This window comes from Aethina tumida, chromosome 7, assembly GCF_024364675.1.
Source record: "Aethina tumida isolate Nest 87 chromosome 7, icAetTumi1.1, whole genome shotgun sequence".
Classification (NCBI taxonomy): Eukaryota; Metazoa; Arthropoda; class Insecta; order Coleoptera; family Nitidulidae; genus Aethina; species Aethina tumida.
The window spans coordinates 15,017,289-15,038,306 of NC_065441.1; the positions used below are offsets into that span (position 1 = coordinate 15,017,289).

The 21,018-nt window shown below is 34.9% G+C and overlaps 4 protein-coding genes across 4 annotated transcripts; 3 read left to right on the top strand and 1 right to left on the bottom strand.

Annotated features, from left to right (window-relative positions):
- Window positions 1-2,088: 2,088 nt before the first annotated feature.
- On the bottom strand, window positions 2,089-2,568 carry LOC109604038 (calmodulin-A). The gene has a single exon (XM_020020567.2). The coding sequence runs from the start codon at window positions 2,566-2,568 to the stop codon at window positions 2,089-2,091; it is 480 nt and encodes a 159-aa protein (XP_019876126.1).
- Window positions 2,569-3,690: 1,122 nt separating this feature from the next.
- LOC109604036 (out at first protein) lies at window positions 3,691-4,038 on the top strand. The gene has a single exon (XM_049969959.1). It carries the CDS (start codon window positions 3,691-3,693, stop codon window positions 4,036-4,038), a length of 348 nt encoding a protein of 115 aa, XP_049825916.1.
- An 8,554-nt stretch (window positions 4,039-12,592) lies between these two features.
- On the top strand, window positions 12,593-15,088 carry LOC126266216 (dynein axonemal intermediate chain 4-like). The gene has a single exon (XM_049969730.1). The coding sequence runs from the start codon at window positions 12,744-12,746 to the stop codon at window positions 15,018-15,020; it is 2,277 nt and encodes a 758-aa protein (XP_049825687.1). The 5' UTR covers window positions 12,593-12,743; the 3' UTR covers window positions 15,021-15,088.
- A 504-nt stretch (window positions 15,089-15,592) lies between these two features.
- LOC126266280 (dynein axonemal intermediate chain 4-like) lies at window positions 15,593-18,052 on the top strand. The gene has a single exon (XM_049969960.1). It carries the CDS (start codon window positions 15,593-15,595, stop codon window positions 17,876-17,878), a length of 2,286 nt encoding a protein of 761 aa, XP_049825917.1. The 3' UTR covers window positions 17,879-18,052.
- The last annotated feature ends 2,966 nt before the right edge of the window (window positions 18,053-21,018 follow it).

Here is a 21,018-nt window from a genome sequence, read left to right on the forward strand (position 1 = left end):
AAAGGATTAAGTAAATAATATCAAGTTTGATTTAGTTTCTTTATTTAAATAAGAAAATGCTATATATGATACAATAGTGTAGATTCTGGAAGGTTTTTAATGTGCACGTAATCGTCGCTCACCGGAATGGTTTTGTAATTAGGTAAATTTCTACTGGAATAGTTTTCTGAATATGTGTGGCTTCCATCGCATTCGCCCAGAGTTAATGACATGTCAACATATTCCGAATTTGTGTACATTATTTTAATGATATCTACTTGTTGCAAACAACAAATACAAATACAAACATAAATACACTCTAAGGCTGTTTCATCATCATAATAACTCCTTGATATTGGATTGTATAGAAGTGACTTTAACTTTCTTCATACATTAAAACTGAAATACTTCCAAAACGGCTGTAATAATCAAAATTAATCAAGAATACTTATTTTCAAAATTGTTCAAAGAATATGAAAAGCTTAATAGTTTTAGAAAATATTCAGTTGTGTTGAAAATAGGGTGAGAAAAAGAGAAGAATCCTCATCAGCAATACAATTTATTGATAAATTTCAAAAACCATTAACATTTATGAATAATACATAAATTTATGAAAATTTACAAATTGAAGAGTTTGCATGGAGTCCATGGTCTTTAACTGGTCTTATCGGTGAAAGTTGTTCTGTCAAAAGCTACAAATGTAAATTATATTCAGGGAAACTCACTGTTGTTATCGTACAAAAAGAAATACAATCCAATTATTCATAATCACACGCACGTTCATACTTTTAATTAGCACCCTCATGTCAACAGCTTCGATAGTAATCATCACGTGAAAGGTTTCCATGAACATTGTTTACAATTAAATGGCAACCACAATATTTATTGTCAGAAACTAACCAACACAATGTTACAACGACAAACCGCACTACAAGAACCTGCAACTAGTTTACACAACGCAGTACATAAACAAAGTTTCCGACCCAGTTATTAATTAGCAATATGTCTTCGACACTCGGGGACAAATGCGTTAGATGTTTTAATAACGAATTGCGTCCAATTAACCAACCCCGCTTCATTATTAATTAATTTTCCAAAATAAAAACCGAGTAATTAATTAAATTTTGTTTGTTTCAGGAGGTGCAAGTACTGAAAGCTCTGATTCTGGGTGAGGAGGAACGCGGCCAAAGCCAATACCAAGTGGTGTGTTTCGTCTTTCACTTCCCGAAGGACTCGTTCATCTCATCGGACGCGATGTCCAAACTGCGCCAGAAAAATCCTAGTACGATCCGGACACCGGAAGAGGACGTCGGCAGGACGAACAGAACGATGGACTATGTCCTGGTGTTGCAACATTCCGGCATCATTTCGCCCCACGTGGCCGATTTGTGCGCCGAAGCTGGAGCTGCCACCTACGCCCGACACGAGGATATAGTCAAGTGGGCGGCTTTACAAGGTAAGTCAACGTAATGAATAGTGAATTAAGATTCTGAATTAAACAAGTTGTACACATATAAAGTTGCCAAGGACTGTTTGAGGCGATATGGAAGTATGTAATTAAGGAGGGAGTAACCCTTAAGTGGCCATATAAAAGTACAAACAACAGTTAAGAGCGAAAAAATGTCGCCGATCAAAGTCTAGACTTGAGAGGCCCGCAAACAATGTGCCCGCTTTCATCTCATCTCTCGATAATTATCACACCTTTTGTAGGCTCGTATTTAGGCCGCACGTACGCGAAAATTATATTTTATTCACACGGTTATTGTTAGTGTTACTGTTATGGTTTCAGTGAGGGAAAAGATGGAGTTTTACCCCCATTCGGTTCGTGACTGTTGGGGAATGATGCAGTGGCGATAAAAGTTTATGTTACATGGAGGGATAAAAGGATGGAAACGTGCGGGATGTGTTGTTGGTCCTACCTCGAAAATGTATTCTTGTATCCGCTAATAAAACCGGCGGCTTCGATCCATGTTCATGTTATAGAAGTCGAAATGATCAAATTACTTAATTGATTGTAAATAAAATTTCATTTATTGTAAATATAGATAGTAAAGTACATTATAAAAATAATTTCGAAAAGTTGTGTATGTCACATGTCAAAATGATCTTTCAAATAGTTCTAGCTGTGATGCTGCGAATGAAGCTTTCATATTCAAGTTCCCCTTCGTCATCAACTCCGTGTTCCTTCAACATTTCGGCGGTTTCTTCCTCTTTCAAATGCAATCCTAACTTCACCAATGTCTTCCTGGCCAAAACACTGTTTACTTTTCCGGTATTTTGAGGGTCCTGTTCTCTAAACACCTGAATGATCTCTTCGATGAAATCCTCGTCGTTCAAGTAGTTAAGGATCATAGATTTGAATTCCTGAAAATCGATATTCTCCGGATCCAGTTCCGGATCTCTGAAGGCCACTAGGTCTTCAATGTCAGCGATTGACGGATTCAAACCCAAACTGTGCATGGCGTCTGGTAGAGAATCAATTGGGATTGTGGATTTACCTTCGCAGAAAAGGGAAAATCCTTCTTGGAGATGGGCGATTTGTGCATCAGAGAATTCTGTAATTTTTCTCGGTTTCTTTTCTTCAGTCATTTTTTCGATGATTCAGTGACAGTTGTTTGTTCACTGTTTCCTAGTTAACGTAAGTAACAATTGTAAATATACATCTAGAATGTGAAATAGTAGTCATAAGGGCGCCTTCAATCACATTTCTAGTGACGTAAAGCCAAGGGATGAAAAAATAAGGGACATTCACGTATTCCGGACACATTTTTTTCGCAGTTGTCGGGAATATTTATTTTACGGCCTCCGGAATCTATCCACTTTCACACACTCCGGGCACTTGTGGAATATACTCCAGAAAAATCATGTCTGCGGATTCATTTGTTATTCTTCTGGGATTTTTATTACAGAAATATATTATTTTTAGCTTGTAAAAACAATAAATTTTGAGATAGTTGTATAAATAACTTTTTAATTAAAATAAAATAAATGAAAATTGAGGAGGATACAAAACAATAAGTAATTTTAATTACCAACAAAATGAACCATAATTCACATCAAGATGTGTTCTGTTTATTAAACAAGAAATGTCTTACATTTCCATTAAATTTAACTTCTTGTACTTTATGAAGCGGGCGAAGAATTTAATAAGAACTTTTCCAATCATTTTAAATTTGTTTAATTTCCTGTGATTGCAATTAACGTATCTCAGAAACGATTTCGTGCAAAGAAATATTAAATTCAAATAATTTAATTTTCTTTTGATCCATTTATTGTTGATATTAGACTTGTTATTTGCTAAAGAGCTTAATGTATTCGTAGAATTAAATGAGTGAGAGAATAAAGAACACTTTAAAATATTTTCTTGATTTGATTTTTAACAACATGTCATAAACATAGTAAAACTTCACAAAACAGTCCAGCACGTTAAACACACAACGGCGAACAAACATCGGAACCATTAATGTGCCGGACCTGAATTCTTGGCGGTCATCTACGTAATTTAGGACAACTAACTCACTCCCAACTATTATAATTCCAAACACAACAATACGCTCCTCGAAATTTCTTCTTCTTGCATGGAATTGTTGGCGTGGAATGTAATGCACATTTGTTTACTTGTCCCTTTTAATACGAATGGAGAGACGACACAATAGCGTATAATATTGTTCTCTTGAATATGAGCATTGCAACGTTCGCCGACTCTTCTTCATGACTGTAATCGAGTGTGTTGTTCCAGGAATTCAAGAGACAGCGTACCTTACTGCGTTGAAACCTTTTCCTTCGACCCCCAACCTATTCCTTCCCGATAATAACTTACCCCCCGACCCTTCCACCTCATTATCCCCATGCACCGACATGAAAACGATGTGGACGCGGTGCCAGTGCCACCTGGAAGTCTGCATCGGCTGGTACCCGTGCGGCCTCAAGTACTGCAAGGGCAAGGGCCAAACGAAAAACTCGGTGATGAGCTATCGCTGCGGCATAAAAACATGCAGACAGTGCCACCTGTTCAGGTATTATGTGGGACAGAAGCAACAGTGTCTGTGGGACGAATGACGTTTTGGGTGACCCGCGTGGGACACGACTGCCTTATAGCTTCGAACAAACCAACCAGAAACGGACCAAATTGCCTTAGAGGTTTCATTTTATTCGTGGATCAATCGTATTTCGAAGTGGACGAGTTTGTGCCGACCATTCAGCGTTTACCAAAAATTTCAATAGCTGAGCAATTCATAATTGTTCCAGATATTTTTGGTAAAGGGAAAACATGGCAACGTTTAAGTAAACTTTTATTGTTTATTTATTTATTTAGTTTACAGCAACTAAACTAAAACTACTTTTTATAAAATCACATTACAGTAAAATTCTCCTTCTATCTCTCTGAAGGAGGTTACCAATTTATTTTTGAATTAGCCTGAGAAATTATTCAACGTTTTTGAATTCAACTTTTATTAACTTTTCTGATTAAAGCAACTAAAAGAATCATAGCAGAAATCTACTTTTTATAAAATCCCATTACAGCAAAATTCTTTTTCTTTAGGAGTTACCAGTTTATTTTTAAATTAGCCATGATTTTCCTTTATCAAATTTCTTCCATGTATATTAATCCCCATAGGCAAACAAAATATAACAATATTTTTCAGTTCTCACTTCACTTTGAATTCAAATCTGATTATAATTTAGCTGCGTGAAAGTTTAGAGGAATAAGTACGTTTAGAATGTAAATATTTATAAAATTAATAAGTACTTCCAAAGAATCATTGTAATATAATAAGTTGCTTATATTTTTGTACCGTTTGTATAAATGTAATATGCTTAATTTGTTGCCAGATTTACTCCAATTTTTTGGTTTTTGATACGATGTGCCATTTTTGAACTTTATGAAAATGTTTCGTTAACATATATATATACTTAAAAACAAAATAATATTGAATGAAAATGTTGTTTCCTGTTTTCTCTATTGTCTATTCTAAAACGATTAATAATACTTATAATTAGAACAAACATATTTTTCTACTTTCTCTTTTAATTTTTGTAAATAGCCATCGATCATATTGTAAATAATTAACAAAAAAAGTATAATTAAAACCCCTAAAGAATGTGTCTGTAATCCTTTTTCGAATTTTTCGTACAGGTGCTTAAATAAACAAATAAATAATTTGTGATCGCAGTCCCACTTGTAAATTAATAACAATTGTTTGCTGCTTTATTATATACATAGATTTCATTGAATAAATATATGTATTTTTTATAATGTTAGTTTTAATTAATGACCTTAATTTGAATTTCAATGAGGGAATAAAATATTATTTGCATAATTTACAATTTATGTTGTTTTATAATATTTATTTCTTTGATATTAATTTTCCTTGTGACAAATTTTAATGTGTAATTTGATGAAATTTTCACTTAAGGAGTAAGTATAAATGTATTCATTTTTATGTTAATTATGTTTCATCAACATTATTAATAATTATAAATACTTTTTAGACAGGTAAGTGAAATATAATTCAATTGTAAACTTATCAAAAAATATATTCTAAGCTCAGACAAAAGTGGCAAAACTATAATTCACAACCTGTGGATTTGGCGACGGATTCGCCGATAAGATATCGCCATCAAACGCGAATTACCCCGGAATAATTTGATCGCCCCAGCCCCATTTTTGCATCGCATCCCCTTGACAAATAACATTTTTCGTCACTAGCTCGAAACGTGGCAATCCGATCAAACAGATTCAATCGTGACCTTTTGTGAATTAATCCCGCATTGGAACTGTATAATAATATATACAAAGTTTGTTCGAACACAATGGGGGGAACATGAACATTCATCAAAGCACGTCTTGAAGCTTACAGCGCTTTCGTCCAGATAGGAGAGACAGTCAGACAAATCAAGTAAACCCCGGTCTTAAATCGGATTAGGTCCCGGAATCTTTGTGGATGTTATCGTTCCTTTGTATCCCATCCAGTCCCTCGGGATCCCACCTGTTCGGCTAATTACGGACCGCCTAATGGCGACAAATATTCCAATTGAATCGTACGCCACGACCCGAATCCAATTTCCCTGGATTACACATGTTAATGTTCCAGATTAACGAATTCCTGCAGGATGACTCGCAGCATGTGTTTGTAACTAATATAAATATCTAACGTCGAGCATTGATTTTGATGTGTGCGTCGGGGATTTAATTTATAAAATAATTTCGAGGATTTTAATAGGTGCTCGCATAAATCGCAAAATCCATTTGTTAAATTTAATTTAGCCCGGAGTGTTTTGAAATTAATTACGGCATATTTCAAATATTACGTCGGAATAATATATAATAATTACAGTAATAAACAGCAAGATGTATTGTTCGCATAAATTTGTTTTATGGTTTCAGCTTTAATTATAATTTATTTTATTAAATATGATACATAACTTTACCCCACTGTATGTTATTCTTCGTTATTATTAAATTTTAATGGCTTTTTTATTTATTACTTTAATTGTGGTTAATTATATAATTTTTTATTAGGTTCACTGGAATAAATATTTTATTTCTATTGTTTAAATTTAAAATACATCAGTTATAATCAACTTGTTATAAGCTAATTTTCCCCATGAGAAAAAAGATATTCGGATCTTGGAACTGAAGAAAATTTGACTATTGGAAACCCAAACACGTATTATGATTTCACTTAAACTATTGTTCAAAATGACCAACAAATATGCTGCAAATGAATGAATAATTTGGATATACTGAAGACAAAAAATATTGTTATTATCTCTCTTATCTTAATATCTGAGTTAAAACTGATGAAATTTCGTATTCCATGCAATTTTTGTCTATTTTCAGCATCTTTCAGCATTTGATTATTTTTTTTTTCAACAAAAACTAATTCAATTAATATTTCAAGTTTTTTTATTCGGTGGTTTATTCGGTTACAAAAATTTAAAGCCTAATATGTCGAAATTCCCCAAGAAACAAATATGTATTGATAGAAAAAATATAAATATAATGCTAATTTTATTATTTTTCATCATAAAATTTTTCAGACATTTTTTTAAATATTTTGAATATTTAGTTTTATTTTAAATTTGTTTTATTTTTCGTATGTATTTAACAGGCAAAAATAAACAAACAATAATTAAATTTTTATTTCCATGAAATGCACTTTATGGATTTGAATATATTTTATGCAATCCATTCTTAATTTATCTGTTAATTTGCACCGCACAATGCCTTAAAGAATTCTTTCTTCTGAAGATTTTGCCTCTATAATTGCATAATTTTTAGATATGGCAATCTGAATCAACAACAAGTAAGCCAAATGTATAATGTCTTACAAGGTAAATTCTCAGATATGTATAGACTAATACAAAATTATTTTTAAGTATATTGCTAAACAAATATCTCTTTACATCGATTATTTGAATTAAACAATATTATAAAGTTTACTTTGATATTTAAAAAGGGAAAAAGAGAAAATCCAAATATTTACATTACATTTTGTCAATTTGACATATGAGTTACTAAAATTTTGATAAGGTTTCATCATTCTAATTAAAAGTGTTATAATTTTACGTACCCGTTCAATGTTATTTTATTTCTTTTCAGAATATTTTATTATTTTCAGTTGTTTAACTTTGCTTTACTTACTTTACTAACAACACATTACTATACTTTAGCAATATATTAATTAAATATGACATTTAGTAATAAATCCACAAAATTCTACATCAAATTACTTACAGTTCAAGGTTTGTTCATTTAAGTTGAATGACTATTTGTTTGATAAATACATACTTTACACAAGTGGTAAGTATAAAATGTACAAAGAGTAAATATGGTGCTTATTATCTGTCAAATACTCTGTTATTTGATAAAACATTGTCAAACAACACATTAATTGAAACCACCAGCACAAAGCAAATTTGTGTACATGCCATACATACACTTTGTCTAATAATGAAACATTGTTCGTATCTTTGAATAGCTTATAATTAATGCTCACAAAACTAATTATTGGGGTGGCTCAAAAACATCGACTACCTTTTTTTACCTTCCGACCCTGAATAATTCGTTACTACTTTAAAAAATGCTCTTCAAAGATGGGCTCTTAATTTAATAGGGAGGTCTTTCTCATCTCAGTTTTCTATTTTTTCTTCAGGCTCATATGACAAAATCCATTACTTGATAATACAGAGTATTTCTATTTACTTTTTTCGTAGGAAAAAAGGTGGCTTACAATTTTTTCATAGCTCCTACCGTGCAGAAGATATCGGAGGTCAAAGTTTGAAGAATTTAACAAAAATTACTTTTTTTCTTTTAAATTTTATAACTCGTAGATAAGTAAATATTATAAAATATATATATAATAAATTTCAAATATTCATTAAAAAATTATTAAAATCAGTACGCATTGAGATTCGAATTGATCGATTAATCACAAGAAACCTTTTTTGTAGAGTGCTTAATTTCCTACAAAGATACATTTTATAATATTTATTTATCTGCGAGTTATACAATTTAGAAGTAAAATAGAAAATTTTGTTAAATTCTTCAAACTTTGACTACCGTATCTCCTAAACAGTAAAGTTATAAAAAAAATTGTTAGATACTTTTTTGTAAAGCATTCAATTTCCTACAAAAAATCTAAATGGAAATTTTCTGTACAATCAAGTATTATTGACATATGGATTTTGCCATATAGAACTGAAGAAAAAATGGAAAACTGACATGAGGAGGATCTTTTTATAAAAATTAAGACCATTTTTTAAAGGTGCCTTAGAAACAATTTTTCAGGATCAGAACAATAGTTGATTTTTTTGGCCCTAATATACAATATAATAATTTCTTTGTCATACAAAATTTTTATATATAAATTATTGTTCAGAACTGAACCCGAAACTAATCAAAACTTTGATTTGCCATTTCATTTTTGTCCGACACGAAATTTGCTTGTTCCACACCAACTTTTCGCCGCTAACGTATCCGCAAGAGAATCGCTGAGCACGTGAAACTTTCGCGTACATCCAAAATGGAAAAACTCCCGCGAATTAGTTCCTCGCATCGGTCATATTTCGAGACCGGCGCGTCCGAATGATGGATTTCGTTGTTTTTCCCTTTGTTCTCCGTCTCGTATCCTCACGCGGAAATATTGAGATTTATGGCAGGAAAGGGGGAAGAAAAGTCGAAAGTTGCAACGACGCAAGTTTTACCGTTGAGTAATCGCGAAAAGTTGTAATTGAACCGTTGTCCGAAATTTACGGGCCGCATTATAAACAATAAATTATCGAAAAAAGGCAATTCTGTACCTGCATTAATGTTCGTAACGTTGTTAAATTATCATTATTATTGCACCGACGGCACAACGAAACGCGTGCCAATTTGTAATTTGTCTGAATAAATAATATTAGTGCAATGCAATTTTCGTTCGAACGGTCGTTCCGAATTTATACTCACAAATATGTGCAAATTACAAGTTTTTATTTCAATTTTCCAGCAGTTTTATAATGGCACGTTTATTAAATATTGAATGTTCGCCAATGAAATGTTTTATTATTTACAATAATATACTTTAATGGCAAATATTTCATTATACCTATTCGTTAAAAATATTTAAAATTGTTAATAAAAATTTTAATTGGAGACTAAAAGTAAAATAAATAAATTGGCGCAACAATAAATAGTTTGATTATAGCAGAAGGTTGAAACACATTCGTAATTACCACTAACAAAACTACGTTTGCGAATTAAATCGAATGCGGAAATTAATTTTGCCGCTGTTGTAAGATAATATTTATGGAAAACGGCGGCGTTTTAATTACAGTTCCAGCTATTCCAGTTATGGACAATTAATGGACATTAGTTGTTTTATGTGTGCACTTCAATCAGGGAAAAATTTTGAAAATTGACTGCACCATGTGGTTTCACTTCCTGTTTCTATTATATGTTTATTAGCTGTCACAAAACAGCCATTAGTTAAATTATTCCACGTCGAACACAACGCAATCGTATTAATGAAAGCGAATCAATTCTCGAAATAAAAATCAACTCACCAGCACATTATAATTATTAAGCTCAAAAGCTCATTTATTATAATTTCCCGGCAAAAACTATAACTGCACAACAATAGCTTTTGTTTTCGAAAATCAATAGTCTCCTTTGTCAATTGTTCCAACTTAATAAAACCATTTTTTTTCACCATTGAAAACAGGTGCGATATCAATAAAAAATGCGCCCCCAGTGATAAATTAAGCTGAACGTGTATATCCCTTCTAATGTTTCCTAATAATCCCATAAAGAAGGAAATTGGAAGGCCATATTTTCGGGAATCCCCCGCGACATCTTGCATTTAATGTTACGTTGCCATATTAGATCGAATTAATGGCGACGAATATTCGATTCCAGTCACGAATTGTACAAAAGGGTGTCCCGGGAAACATGTAAAACGTCCCGGATCACGAAAAAGTACGTCACGTCGCCGCGCTCCGCATCTTTAGGTTTGTAACGATTTTTTCTGGTAAATCAAACATGAAAATAACACAAAATTTGTGGTTAAACTTCTGAAGCAATACAATTACATGTAATAATTTGTCTCAGACTTATAAAATGGATCATGATTTTTTGTGTACAAGTTGCAGGAGTAAAGAATAATAAATGATCAAGAATTCAAAGAAAAATATTGAATATATTGATTACTACAATTTTTTTAACTAATTCAGAGTTGAACCTTTTTGTTGAACCAGATACTCATGGACTTGTCTCGATTCTTATCTATGAGTACCCCTTTCCATCTCATCTCTATTTAACAGTGAAGTTCCGCCACAGTCTGAGTGAGGAAGGCTACATTTCCTGAGTCCTGAGACCTTAGTAGCAATGGTAACAAATTTACATCAAAATATTGAAAACACTCCAAAGTAATCCTTGAAATATGGGGTTTAGCATTATCCTATTAGAAAATTAGAATTGGAAAAGCCTTAAGATAAGGTTCTCAAATTACCTAATGAAAATTAAAGATAACTCTAATTATTTGACATCCAGGTTATCTACAAATAGCTTTGAAAACCCGACCATCGCATATGACTAAACAAAATCATCACTTAAAAGCACCTTATTCTATTCCATATACCAAAGTTGTCATTTCTTACACCACTGCAATCTCTGATGATGTAAGAGGAAGCACAAGAGACGGCAAGAAAATATCAAAAAGGCTGGAGACTGCATTACACACTTCGCCTGGTCAGAACTTTTTGTTTTTGTGAAGAAGTAGCCTCAAAGTCAACTCATGGAGATCATACTTTCTGATAACTCCACACATTTTCTCGAATTAGGTTTATTAATTTGATAATTTCCACAAACGAAAGTCCTAGTTTAAACACTATCAAACTCAATTATATGATTAAAATTTTCACACTTTCGTACTAAAAACTGTATAAAATAGTGTAGCACAAAAACTTTTCGACAAACAAAATCATTTTTTGACCTCATCATCAATTTTTGTTTGTGCCATTAAATATAGTAGTCTCTGTGGTTTTAAAATAATTCAACCAAAACAAAAAATAATAATTCTCACTCAATAGTGTAGTATTCTCTTTTTGAAATATAATCACTATTTTCAAGTGGTTGCAGAACAAACTCACCATTAAACCGAATAAATCCCTTAATAACCAAACAAAAAACCCATAAACATTCAGTGGAAGTAAAGGATTATTAGAGTGTGTGTAACACAGCACGAGGATTTAAGCCCGTTGTACGCTTCCGGTTTACCGTTCTCGGACCGGAAACCGGACCAGACCGGAAGTTCGACCTGTATTTCCGCCGGGAGTTTGTCCTCGTCCACTCGTATTTAGTTTTACCGAACACCGTAATTGCGTTCTGTTGTCCTCCTCCAAAATCCGATATTATTAACTCGATTTAGCCGTACTTCGTTTTTGTTTTTGTTCATTTTTTTTTACTGATGTCTTAATTACCTCTTAAGAGGCGGAAAGCCCGGCGTGAATTTGTTTGGAAACATGAGTGCGACGTATTCCGTAATTATCTTAATTCCGACACTTGAACCGAAAATTGAAGTCGTGTCAAATGCAGGATGGCTCGTACTTCAACTTCCATGGCCGTAAAGTTTCCGGTTTCCTCGCTGGATCTGTCTACGGCTTTTGCATCGTTCCTCCATTGATCGTTTGTTTGGTAGCATTAAAGGTGCGCTCCTAAAGTTCCATAGTCGAATAATGCACTAGGAATTTCTTAGTTAATTATTTCCGGGGGTTTTACACGTTAAAATACACAGCGGGATAAAGGAAAGAAATGAACATTTTGGACTCGGGTTATTAAACAGGGATATTCCGAATATTTCATTTTCAAAGGAAAACAGTTGTGTATAATTGTACTTGTCTTATTATTTTACGTTTAGCGAGGGGACTTTATTACATTGTTATATTCTTCCCACTCCCCGTTTTCGAAACGACTCCCAGAGTTTAGTCTTCTTAATGAAATTTCGCCGAACACGATCTTTCATTATGTAGTTTTTTGCGGCGATTTTAATTCGACACGGATTTTATTTTTCGAACGGTTCATATGTTTCAGACATTTCTAATGAGTAAGAACATTATTAAAATTGAAAAGTATACCACCAGTTTTAATAATACTCTATAACAAATAAGGCACCTATGGGTAATAAGCTAAACTAAGAAAGTAAATTCAATTTAATCAGTTATTTTTATTTAAATTTGTTTTACATCAGAATTGACATGCCACAATAGTTGTCAACCGAGAAATGGCATTCGAAAGTACGAAAAACCCCCAAAAATCGTTCAGAACCAGCGTGTTTCGTGGTCCCCGCCAAAAGCCACCCAGTTTAGTAGGGGTGAAGGCGAAAAAACCACCTGTCATCATCCTTATTGACGATGACGGAATCGATCGCACGCCGAAAGAACTGGACCCGTACGTCTACGAGTTTACGAAAGAGAGACAGATCCATGCGATCAGTGCGACCGAGTTTGCCGAAGCGGGACAACTAGGATCGAAAACTACGGCTTTGGACAAACAGAAAGCGGATGCGAAGGGGGAGGGTTCAACGATCAAGAAGAGTATGTCGCAGTTTGCACTAAACGAATCGTTTGTCTCTAGCCCAGATGACATGATCATGGCCCAGCAGAACGACTTGGAAACGTTTCTCAACGAGGATCGGAGAAGAGTACAGAAATACGAGAAACCTCCCTCGGAAATTTATTTGAAATTGTACGAAACTGAAACTATAACTTTGTTGGATATAAAAAGTGTTCAAGAGATAAAGGATTCGCAGGAAGGCGATTTGGTTATGGAGGATAATGAACAGTACGAGTTTTTAACGGTTGGGAAGGGCAAACACAGAAGAATGATTCACGCGGGCGTTCAAACACTTCCGATTGTCACTAAAATGAGAAACAACGATTGTCCCCGAATCAAAATGATTAACAGCGGCGTTTACACATCCAACTGGGAAATGTACGACTCTCTTCATGCAACAAAAGACATAATGAACGACAAGGAGGAAGAAAATGAAGAGGTACTCACGTCTGGAAACAGTGGAAACGTGGACATATATAAAATGTCGAAGGAAGAACGGGACTTATTGAAAATTATTAGGAGTGAAAGATTTCAGCAAGCTTTGTGTATAATAGAACGTTTACTGGCTAATAATTGCTACAATGAGCAACAAAAAATTTTCAAGGATGTTTCAGAAAAAGACACTTATATTGAGGACACAACCAAATACCAATACAACTTGGAGTTACTCTGGACGTTTGCAAGTGATAGCGAAAAAGATAATCCTGTGGTGGACTTTGAATGGAATCCTGAAAACAAAGACATACTCGCAGTTGGTCATGGTAAATTTTACATCATGGATCAGGTTCCCGGAGTCATAAATATATGGAACATAAAAAATCCAGTGGCACCAGAGCGACATTACATGTTGGATTATCCAGTAACCGCTCTAAGTTTTTCGCGGAAAGACTCCAACATCCTAGGAGTGAGTTTGTACAATGGCAGGGTGTTGTTAATAGATGTAAGTAGTCGCGAATTGTTGGTGAAGGCAGAGAGTGCACTTATAGATTACTACACGATGGATATTCCTAGACAGATCCTATTCATACCGCCAAAGAGTGTTGATAGTTCTCTACCTGACGAGTTTTTTGTCAGCTACGAGACTGGACGGGTTCTTTTGTTCTCGACAACCAGTACCAGATATTTGAAGCACCAGATGATAATGAGGACGCCGAAAGTCAAAGGCAAAACTAAAGGTATTCATACTTTAAGATCTTGTTCCAAAGTTTCCGCTCCTTTGTCCAGATTCGCTGGAGCGAATGTTCTCGAACAACACCCACACGATCCAACTATATATTACGTCGGTACCACCGATGGGGCCATCCACACTTGCTCCAGAAATTATCTGAACCAGCACATTGACGTGTTTCAAGCACACGACGGACCGATCACCACTTTCAGCATACATCCCTTTTGTAGCTCGATCTTAATTACAACCGGTTCTGATTTCAATTCGAGAATTTGGTTGGAGGGAATTCCCGATCCAGTGTTCGAAGCAAGTTATTCTCTGTCTGTGCCTGTTGACATGTCATTTTCACCCAGTCATCCAACAATTTTCGTCATAGTTAGAAAAAATTGTACGTACATTTGGGACTTTCAACGAAAAGCTTTGAAGCCGCAGTCGGTTACAATGACGCCAACCAAAGCTGTATGTACAAAGGTTCGTTTCAGGGAAAATGGCAAATGTTTAATGGTCAGCGATAGAAGTGGGGCCGTGCACGTGTACAATCTGCAAAATATACCCTTTCCACCATTCTTTCCAGAAAATCTTTTGCTAGTTACCTTTAAGAAACACTTATTTAACAAACCACAGTCTATTATAAAACTGAAGAATGTGTTAGGCAGAGGATTCGATTGGGAAAGGTTGCACGAATTGAATATAGCCGAAAAACCTAAGAACAAGGACCTCAGAGAAACGAATGAAGAAGACAATGAATATAAATGCAAATTTTTTTTATCGAAATAATAATTTCACATTATTTTACATATTTATACGTAGTCTCTATAATCGACTAATAAAATACTTTTTTTTAATTATTTTATTAAAATAAAGCAAAATGATAATTGAAATCGAATTAAACAAATGATACAAGAGTGCAGAGATTCGATTTAATCTTCTCTGTATTGTGCACTAACATAAACCTAGATATATATTAGAGTTAATACACTATGAAACGAACATCTTTAAGTTAAGAAGTTAATGGATAATAGGACCTAAGGTTAATATTTGAAAGGATTAATAGTCAGTCAGTTCACTCGTATAAGATAAGGAAACAATGAATATTTGGAACTTTATATAATTTTCAAAGATATCGACTTTTATTGTGATAACTGCTTTTCACAAAGTTAATACAATATTAGATGGATTCGGCTGGTGTTAATTAATTAATTTAATGTACAACTTTCGTTATTTATGCCCTATTACCCGACAAATACAGTACCTTACTCACTCTTTGTAATGTTCTAAATTAATTAAATACATCAAGTTGAAGTATTGAACATCACAATTGACATCTCACAATAGTTGTCAACTAAGTAATGGCATTCGAGGGTACAAAAAACCCTCAAAAATCGTTCAAAACCAGCGTGTCACGCGGTGTCCGCCAAAAGCCTCCCAGTTTAGTTGGGGTGAAGGTGAAGGCGAAAAAACCACCTGTCATTATCCTCATCGACGACGATGGAATCGATCGCACGCCGAAGGAACTGGACCCGTACGTCTACGAGTTCACGAAAGAGAGACAGATCCATGCGATTAGCGCGACCGAGTTTGCCGAAGCGGGACAACTGGGATCGAAAAGTACGGCTTTGGATAAACAGAAAGCGGATGCGAAGGGGGAAGGTTCAACGATCAAGAAGAGTATGTCGCAGTTTGCATTAAATGAGTCGTTTGTGTCTACACCGGATGATAGGATCATGACCCAGCAGGACGATTTGGAAACATTTCTCAACGAGGATGGGAAGAAAGTACAGAAAGACGTGAAACCTCCTTCGGAAATTAATTTGAAGTTGTACGAAACTGAAACTATAACATTGTTGGACATAAAAAGCGTTCAAGAGGTTAAAGATTCGCAGGAAGGCGATTTGGTTATGGAGGATAACGAACACTACGAGTTTTTAACAGTTGGGAAGGGTAAACATAGAAGAATGATCCACACGGGCGTTCAAACACTGCCGATTGTCACTAAAATGAGAAACAACGATTGTCCCCGAATCAAAATGATTAACAGCGGCGTTTACACATCCAACTGGGAAATGTACGACTCCCTTCATGCAACAAAAGACATAATCAACGACAAGGAGGAAGAAAATGAAGATGTACTCACGACTGGAGATGCTGGAAACGTGGACATATATAAAATGTCGCAGGAAGAACGGGACATGTTGAAAATTATTAAGAGTGAAAGGTTTCAGCAAGCTTTGTGTATAATGGAACGTTTACTGGCTAATAATTGCTATAACGAGCAACAAAAAATTTTCAAAGACATTTCAGAAAGTGAAACTTACATTGAGGACACAGCCAAATACCAGTACAACTTGGTGCTACTCTGGACGTTTGCAAACGGTAGCGAAAAGGAAAATCCTGTGATCGACTTCGAATGGAATCCTGAAAACAAGGACATACTTGCCGTTGCCCACGGTAAATTTTACAACACGGATCATATTCCCGGAATCATCAATATATGGAACATAAAAAATCCAGTGGCGCCAGAGCGACATTACGTGTTGGATTTTCCAGTGACCGGTTTAAGTTTTTCGAAGAAAGACTCCAACATACTAGGAGTGAGTTTGTACAATGGTAGAGTGTTGTTAATAGATATAAGTAGTCGCGAATTGTTGGTGAAGGCAGAGAGTGCACTTATAGATTACTACACGATGGATATTCCTAGACAGATCCAATTCATCTCGCCAAAGAGTGTTGATAGTTCTATACCGGACGAGTTTTTTGTCAGTTACGAGACTGGAAGGGTTCTTTTGTTCTCGACAACCAGTACCAGATATTTGAAGCACCAAATGATTATGAGGACGCCGAAAGTTAAAGGAAAGACGAAAGGTATTCAAACTTTAAGAACATGTTCCAAAGTTTCCGCTCCTTTGTCCAGATTCGCTGGAGCTATTGTTCTCAAACAACATCCATACGATCCAACGATTTATTACGTCGGTACCACCGATGGGGCCATCCACACTTGCTCCAGAAATTATCTGAACCAGCACATTGACGTGTTTCAAGCACATGACGGACCAGTCAACAATTTTAGCATACATCCCTTTTGTAACTCGATCTTTCTTACAACCGGTTCTGATTTCAATTCGAGAATTTGGTTGGAGGGAATTCCCGAGCCACTGTTCGAAGCAAGTTATTCCCTCTCTGTGCCTGTTGACATGTCGTTTTCACCCAGTCATCCAACGTGTTTCGCCATAATTAGACAAAATTGTGTGTACATTTGGGACTTTCAACGAAAAGCTTTGAAGCCGCAGTCGATTACAATGATGCCAACCAAAGCTATATGCACAAAGGTCAGTTTTAGAGAAAATGGCAAATGTTTAATCGTTGGCGACAGAAGTGGAGCCGTACACGTGTACAATCTGCAAAATGTACCCTATCCACCATTCTTTCCAGAAAACCTTCTACTTATTAGTGTTAAAAAACACATGTTTAACAAACCACACGCCATTATGAAGCTGAAGAACGTTTTGGGCAGAGGATTTATTTGGGAAAGATTGCACGAATTGAAAATAGCCGGAAAGCCTAAAAACAATGAAACCAAAGAAACGAATGAAGATGACAACGAATACCAATGCAAATTTTCTCTACCGAAACAATAATTTAATCCTGTAATCCTCCAATCGTCTAATAAAATAAGTTTATCGTTTGCTTTATTAAAGTTAAGCAAAAGGATAATTGAAATCAAATGTAACAAATGATACAACTGTGCAGAGATTCTGTTTAATCTTCCCTGTATTGTACACTAACACAAACGTAGATATATTTTAGTGTTAATAAACGTTGCCCTGGTTAAATTACTTGAGAACGTATTAGTATAGTGTTTGCCGTTCCGTCCGATTCCGTAATTGTAAACTCGGTGCTAGATACCATCAAGCCGGAACGACCCGGAATTTATATACGATCCAGTGATATAATTGTTCACATTCATCGCTCCAGCCGCAAAATCGCCCGCTGTTTCGCCCGATAAAGATACAAAAACCGTTTCGTACTATTCGATGTGATAACGTAGAAAAGCACCTAATTAGAGCAAACACTGCTAATTAGTGAAAGATGGATAATCCGTCTAACGTATTTCCGGGAGAAACTCTGATCCGGACGATGGGAAAATGGGACCGGATGGATTAGCATAGAAACGGTCCCAGTTTCGAAAGTCGAAACTCTAATTTGCCACTCTAAACGGTCTATTAGACCTGAACGGTACTTAAAATTATTTTCCTCCCTTTTATTGCCCAACTTTGCACGAACTGCGCCCCTTTTATTTTTCCGTTCCGTTCTCCTCAAAAACTTCCCATCGTGGAACTAATTAGTTTCCACCTGGTTTTTCAGCCGTTTATTTGAATACACACGAGGAAAGTTGCGAGGAAATTGACTGGAAAATTTAAACATCGTTATAAACGGAATAATACAAGCGCAATTTGTTAAGGCTGTGTTGGTTCAAGTGATGCAAGTACTTTTAATTAATCCAGACTCCCATCTTCAAATAAACTAGCTTATTTAAGCCCCGAATTAATAGTGGTTATTATTTTGACTGGAGTTTTCCGGACTCAAATCCGGACAAATAAGTCAGAAGTGTGCGGATAAAAATATATTTTTAATGGGAAACTTTTGTATCTTTGAACTTTTTGAGTGATTTATGCGTTTGTAAAAAATGTTTATGTGATAAATGTGTCGGGTATAGACCGGCCGTTAAATGTTTCGTTGCGGCAAAAACCGTATTTCAGCGTGACCGAAAATTTACAACGCACGTACCGCATTTACCCCAATTTATTACCGGTAAATTGCACGTGGAAAGGGGAAAAAACTGAGAGAAGTCTCAGTCCGAATTCCGAGTGGGAATATAATAAAAATTTTACGGTCTCCTCGATACTCCTTTCGGCGACAGTTTTTCGGGCGAGGTTTTTTTTCGCCGTCTCCCGTGGATTAAATTAATTTTTTACTGCACGAAAATAAAACGTAAAACATTCGATGTTGTTCGAATGAAATTGAACTGGCTCCCTTTTTGTTCTTGTTACAATAAACTGGAGGCTTTGCTTCACGTGTGTGTGTGTGTGCGAGAATAATTTTATTGTGGGTCTTTCACAAAAAATTAATTGCCTGAAAAATTATGTCGGCGGAAAATAATATAATGGAAACATTATTAAAAAATGTTTCCGGTTAGAACAAAGGGAATTTAATATTAAATTGTGAGTTGGGAAATCAGAAAAATCGACGGCGTCGTTTTATATTATTACGTAAAACATTATTCTGGTCGAGTTCAGTTAGAGTTTTTAACGAGTTTTGGAAAATTTACTATTTAGAATGGCAATAAAGGCCAAGAAAGAACTGAATTGAATGGAACTATTACCATTTCTGGTGCAACTTTATCCTGTCTGTCTATTATTTCTTTGTTTTATTGCTCTCAAACTGGATAAAACTTCCTAATCCAACTGTTCCATATGCCAAAAACACTTTAGATCGTCAATTAACTGTATTGTTTCAATGAAAGTGGATAAAATACCGGAAAATAAATGACAAAATTACTAAATAAATATAAGAAAACTTTGCAATGTTTTCTTCCACTAAATGACGTAATGATAATTAAATATATATAACAAAATATAACATAATTGTTCTATTTTATTGACGGAACCCGCCCCACAATATAAATTCTAATGGTCTAATGGTCTGGTAACTTTAGATGCATATTTATAGATTCGACATTCCCATGGCCAAACCATTAATTTGAAAAGAGACACTAATTTCAGGCATAGACGTAGATCATGTCGTCCATCAAGGAACTCGTAAACTCGCGTCTCTAAGATACGTTTCCTTTGTCAAATTACGAAGAAAAAAAGTATATACTAGTAGATTATTTTCTAATATTGTTGCCTAAGTATTTGTTTTAAATAATTGTGTGTGATTTTTCGTGCTTTCATGAACCCAAACATGTTCGTGATGGAGAGAAAATTATTTTTGATAAGAAATTGTGGTCGTGTTCATGGCAGACACGAAACTAATGACATAATTGTAGTCTCAACGTCTGATCTCCTCCTAAAAGATCTTGGAATTTTCAATAATGGTAAGCATGCAGCTGTTGTTCTTTTACAGTTTTCCAAACTGTGATACATTAGTTTACTGGGACAAACGTCTTATATTAATAGTTGGATTTCCGTCAATTAAATGCAATATATTCTTCTCATTTATAACTGTTCTAATGGTTCTTGACCTTTATCTGTAAAGAATGGTTTTGTAATTGGTTAAATTTCTCCAAAATTAGTTATTTACAAACATCTTAACGGCGCCATCTACATTTGTAAAATGATGAACACTAGAAGGAACCTAGATTAAAATCTTCTTCAATACATGTGCCTTTATAATTATGTAATTTAATGAGTAAGTGATACTGCTGATAACTGAATAGAAAAGGCATTTTAAAAAACGTCAATTAAACGCAATAATGAGATAATCCCAATTCGAAAATGGGATTTAGGGAAAAGCGTATCCGATAATCCGGGATTTTAAAATTCACGTCGTGAATTTTCGCGAGGCACGATTTTTCCAGAGGAAAGTCGTCGCGACGTGTCCGAAACGCTGACTGCGACGCCACTCGACGCCCGAACCAACCGGAATGATTAATGGACGTCGCGACGCGACCAAAAATCCCCACAATCGTCCGGATTATGCCAACACAGAATTACCATTTTTTTTTTCACCACTCTGTTTTCAGACTATTCTATATTTATCTACTATTTGACTGTTT

Coding starts and splice junctions, on each gene's coding strand:
- LOC109604038 (XM_020020567.2), bottom strand. CDS start 2,568: ATGACTGAAGAAAAGAAACCGAGAAAAATTACAGAATTCTCTGATGCA.
- LOC109604036 (XM_049969959.1), top strand. CDS start 3,691: ATGACTGTAATCGAGTGTGTTGTTCCAGGAATTCAAGAGACAGCGTAC.
- LOC126266216 (XM_049969730.1), top strand. CDS start 12,744: ATGGCATTCGAAAGTACGAAAAACCCCCAAAAATCGTTCAGAACCAGC.
- LOC126266280 (XM_049969960.1), top strand. CDS start 15,593: ATGGCATTCGAGGGTACAAAAAACCCTCAAAAATCGTTCAAAACCAGC.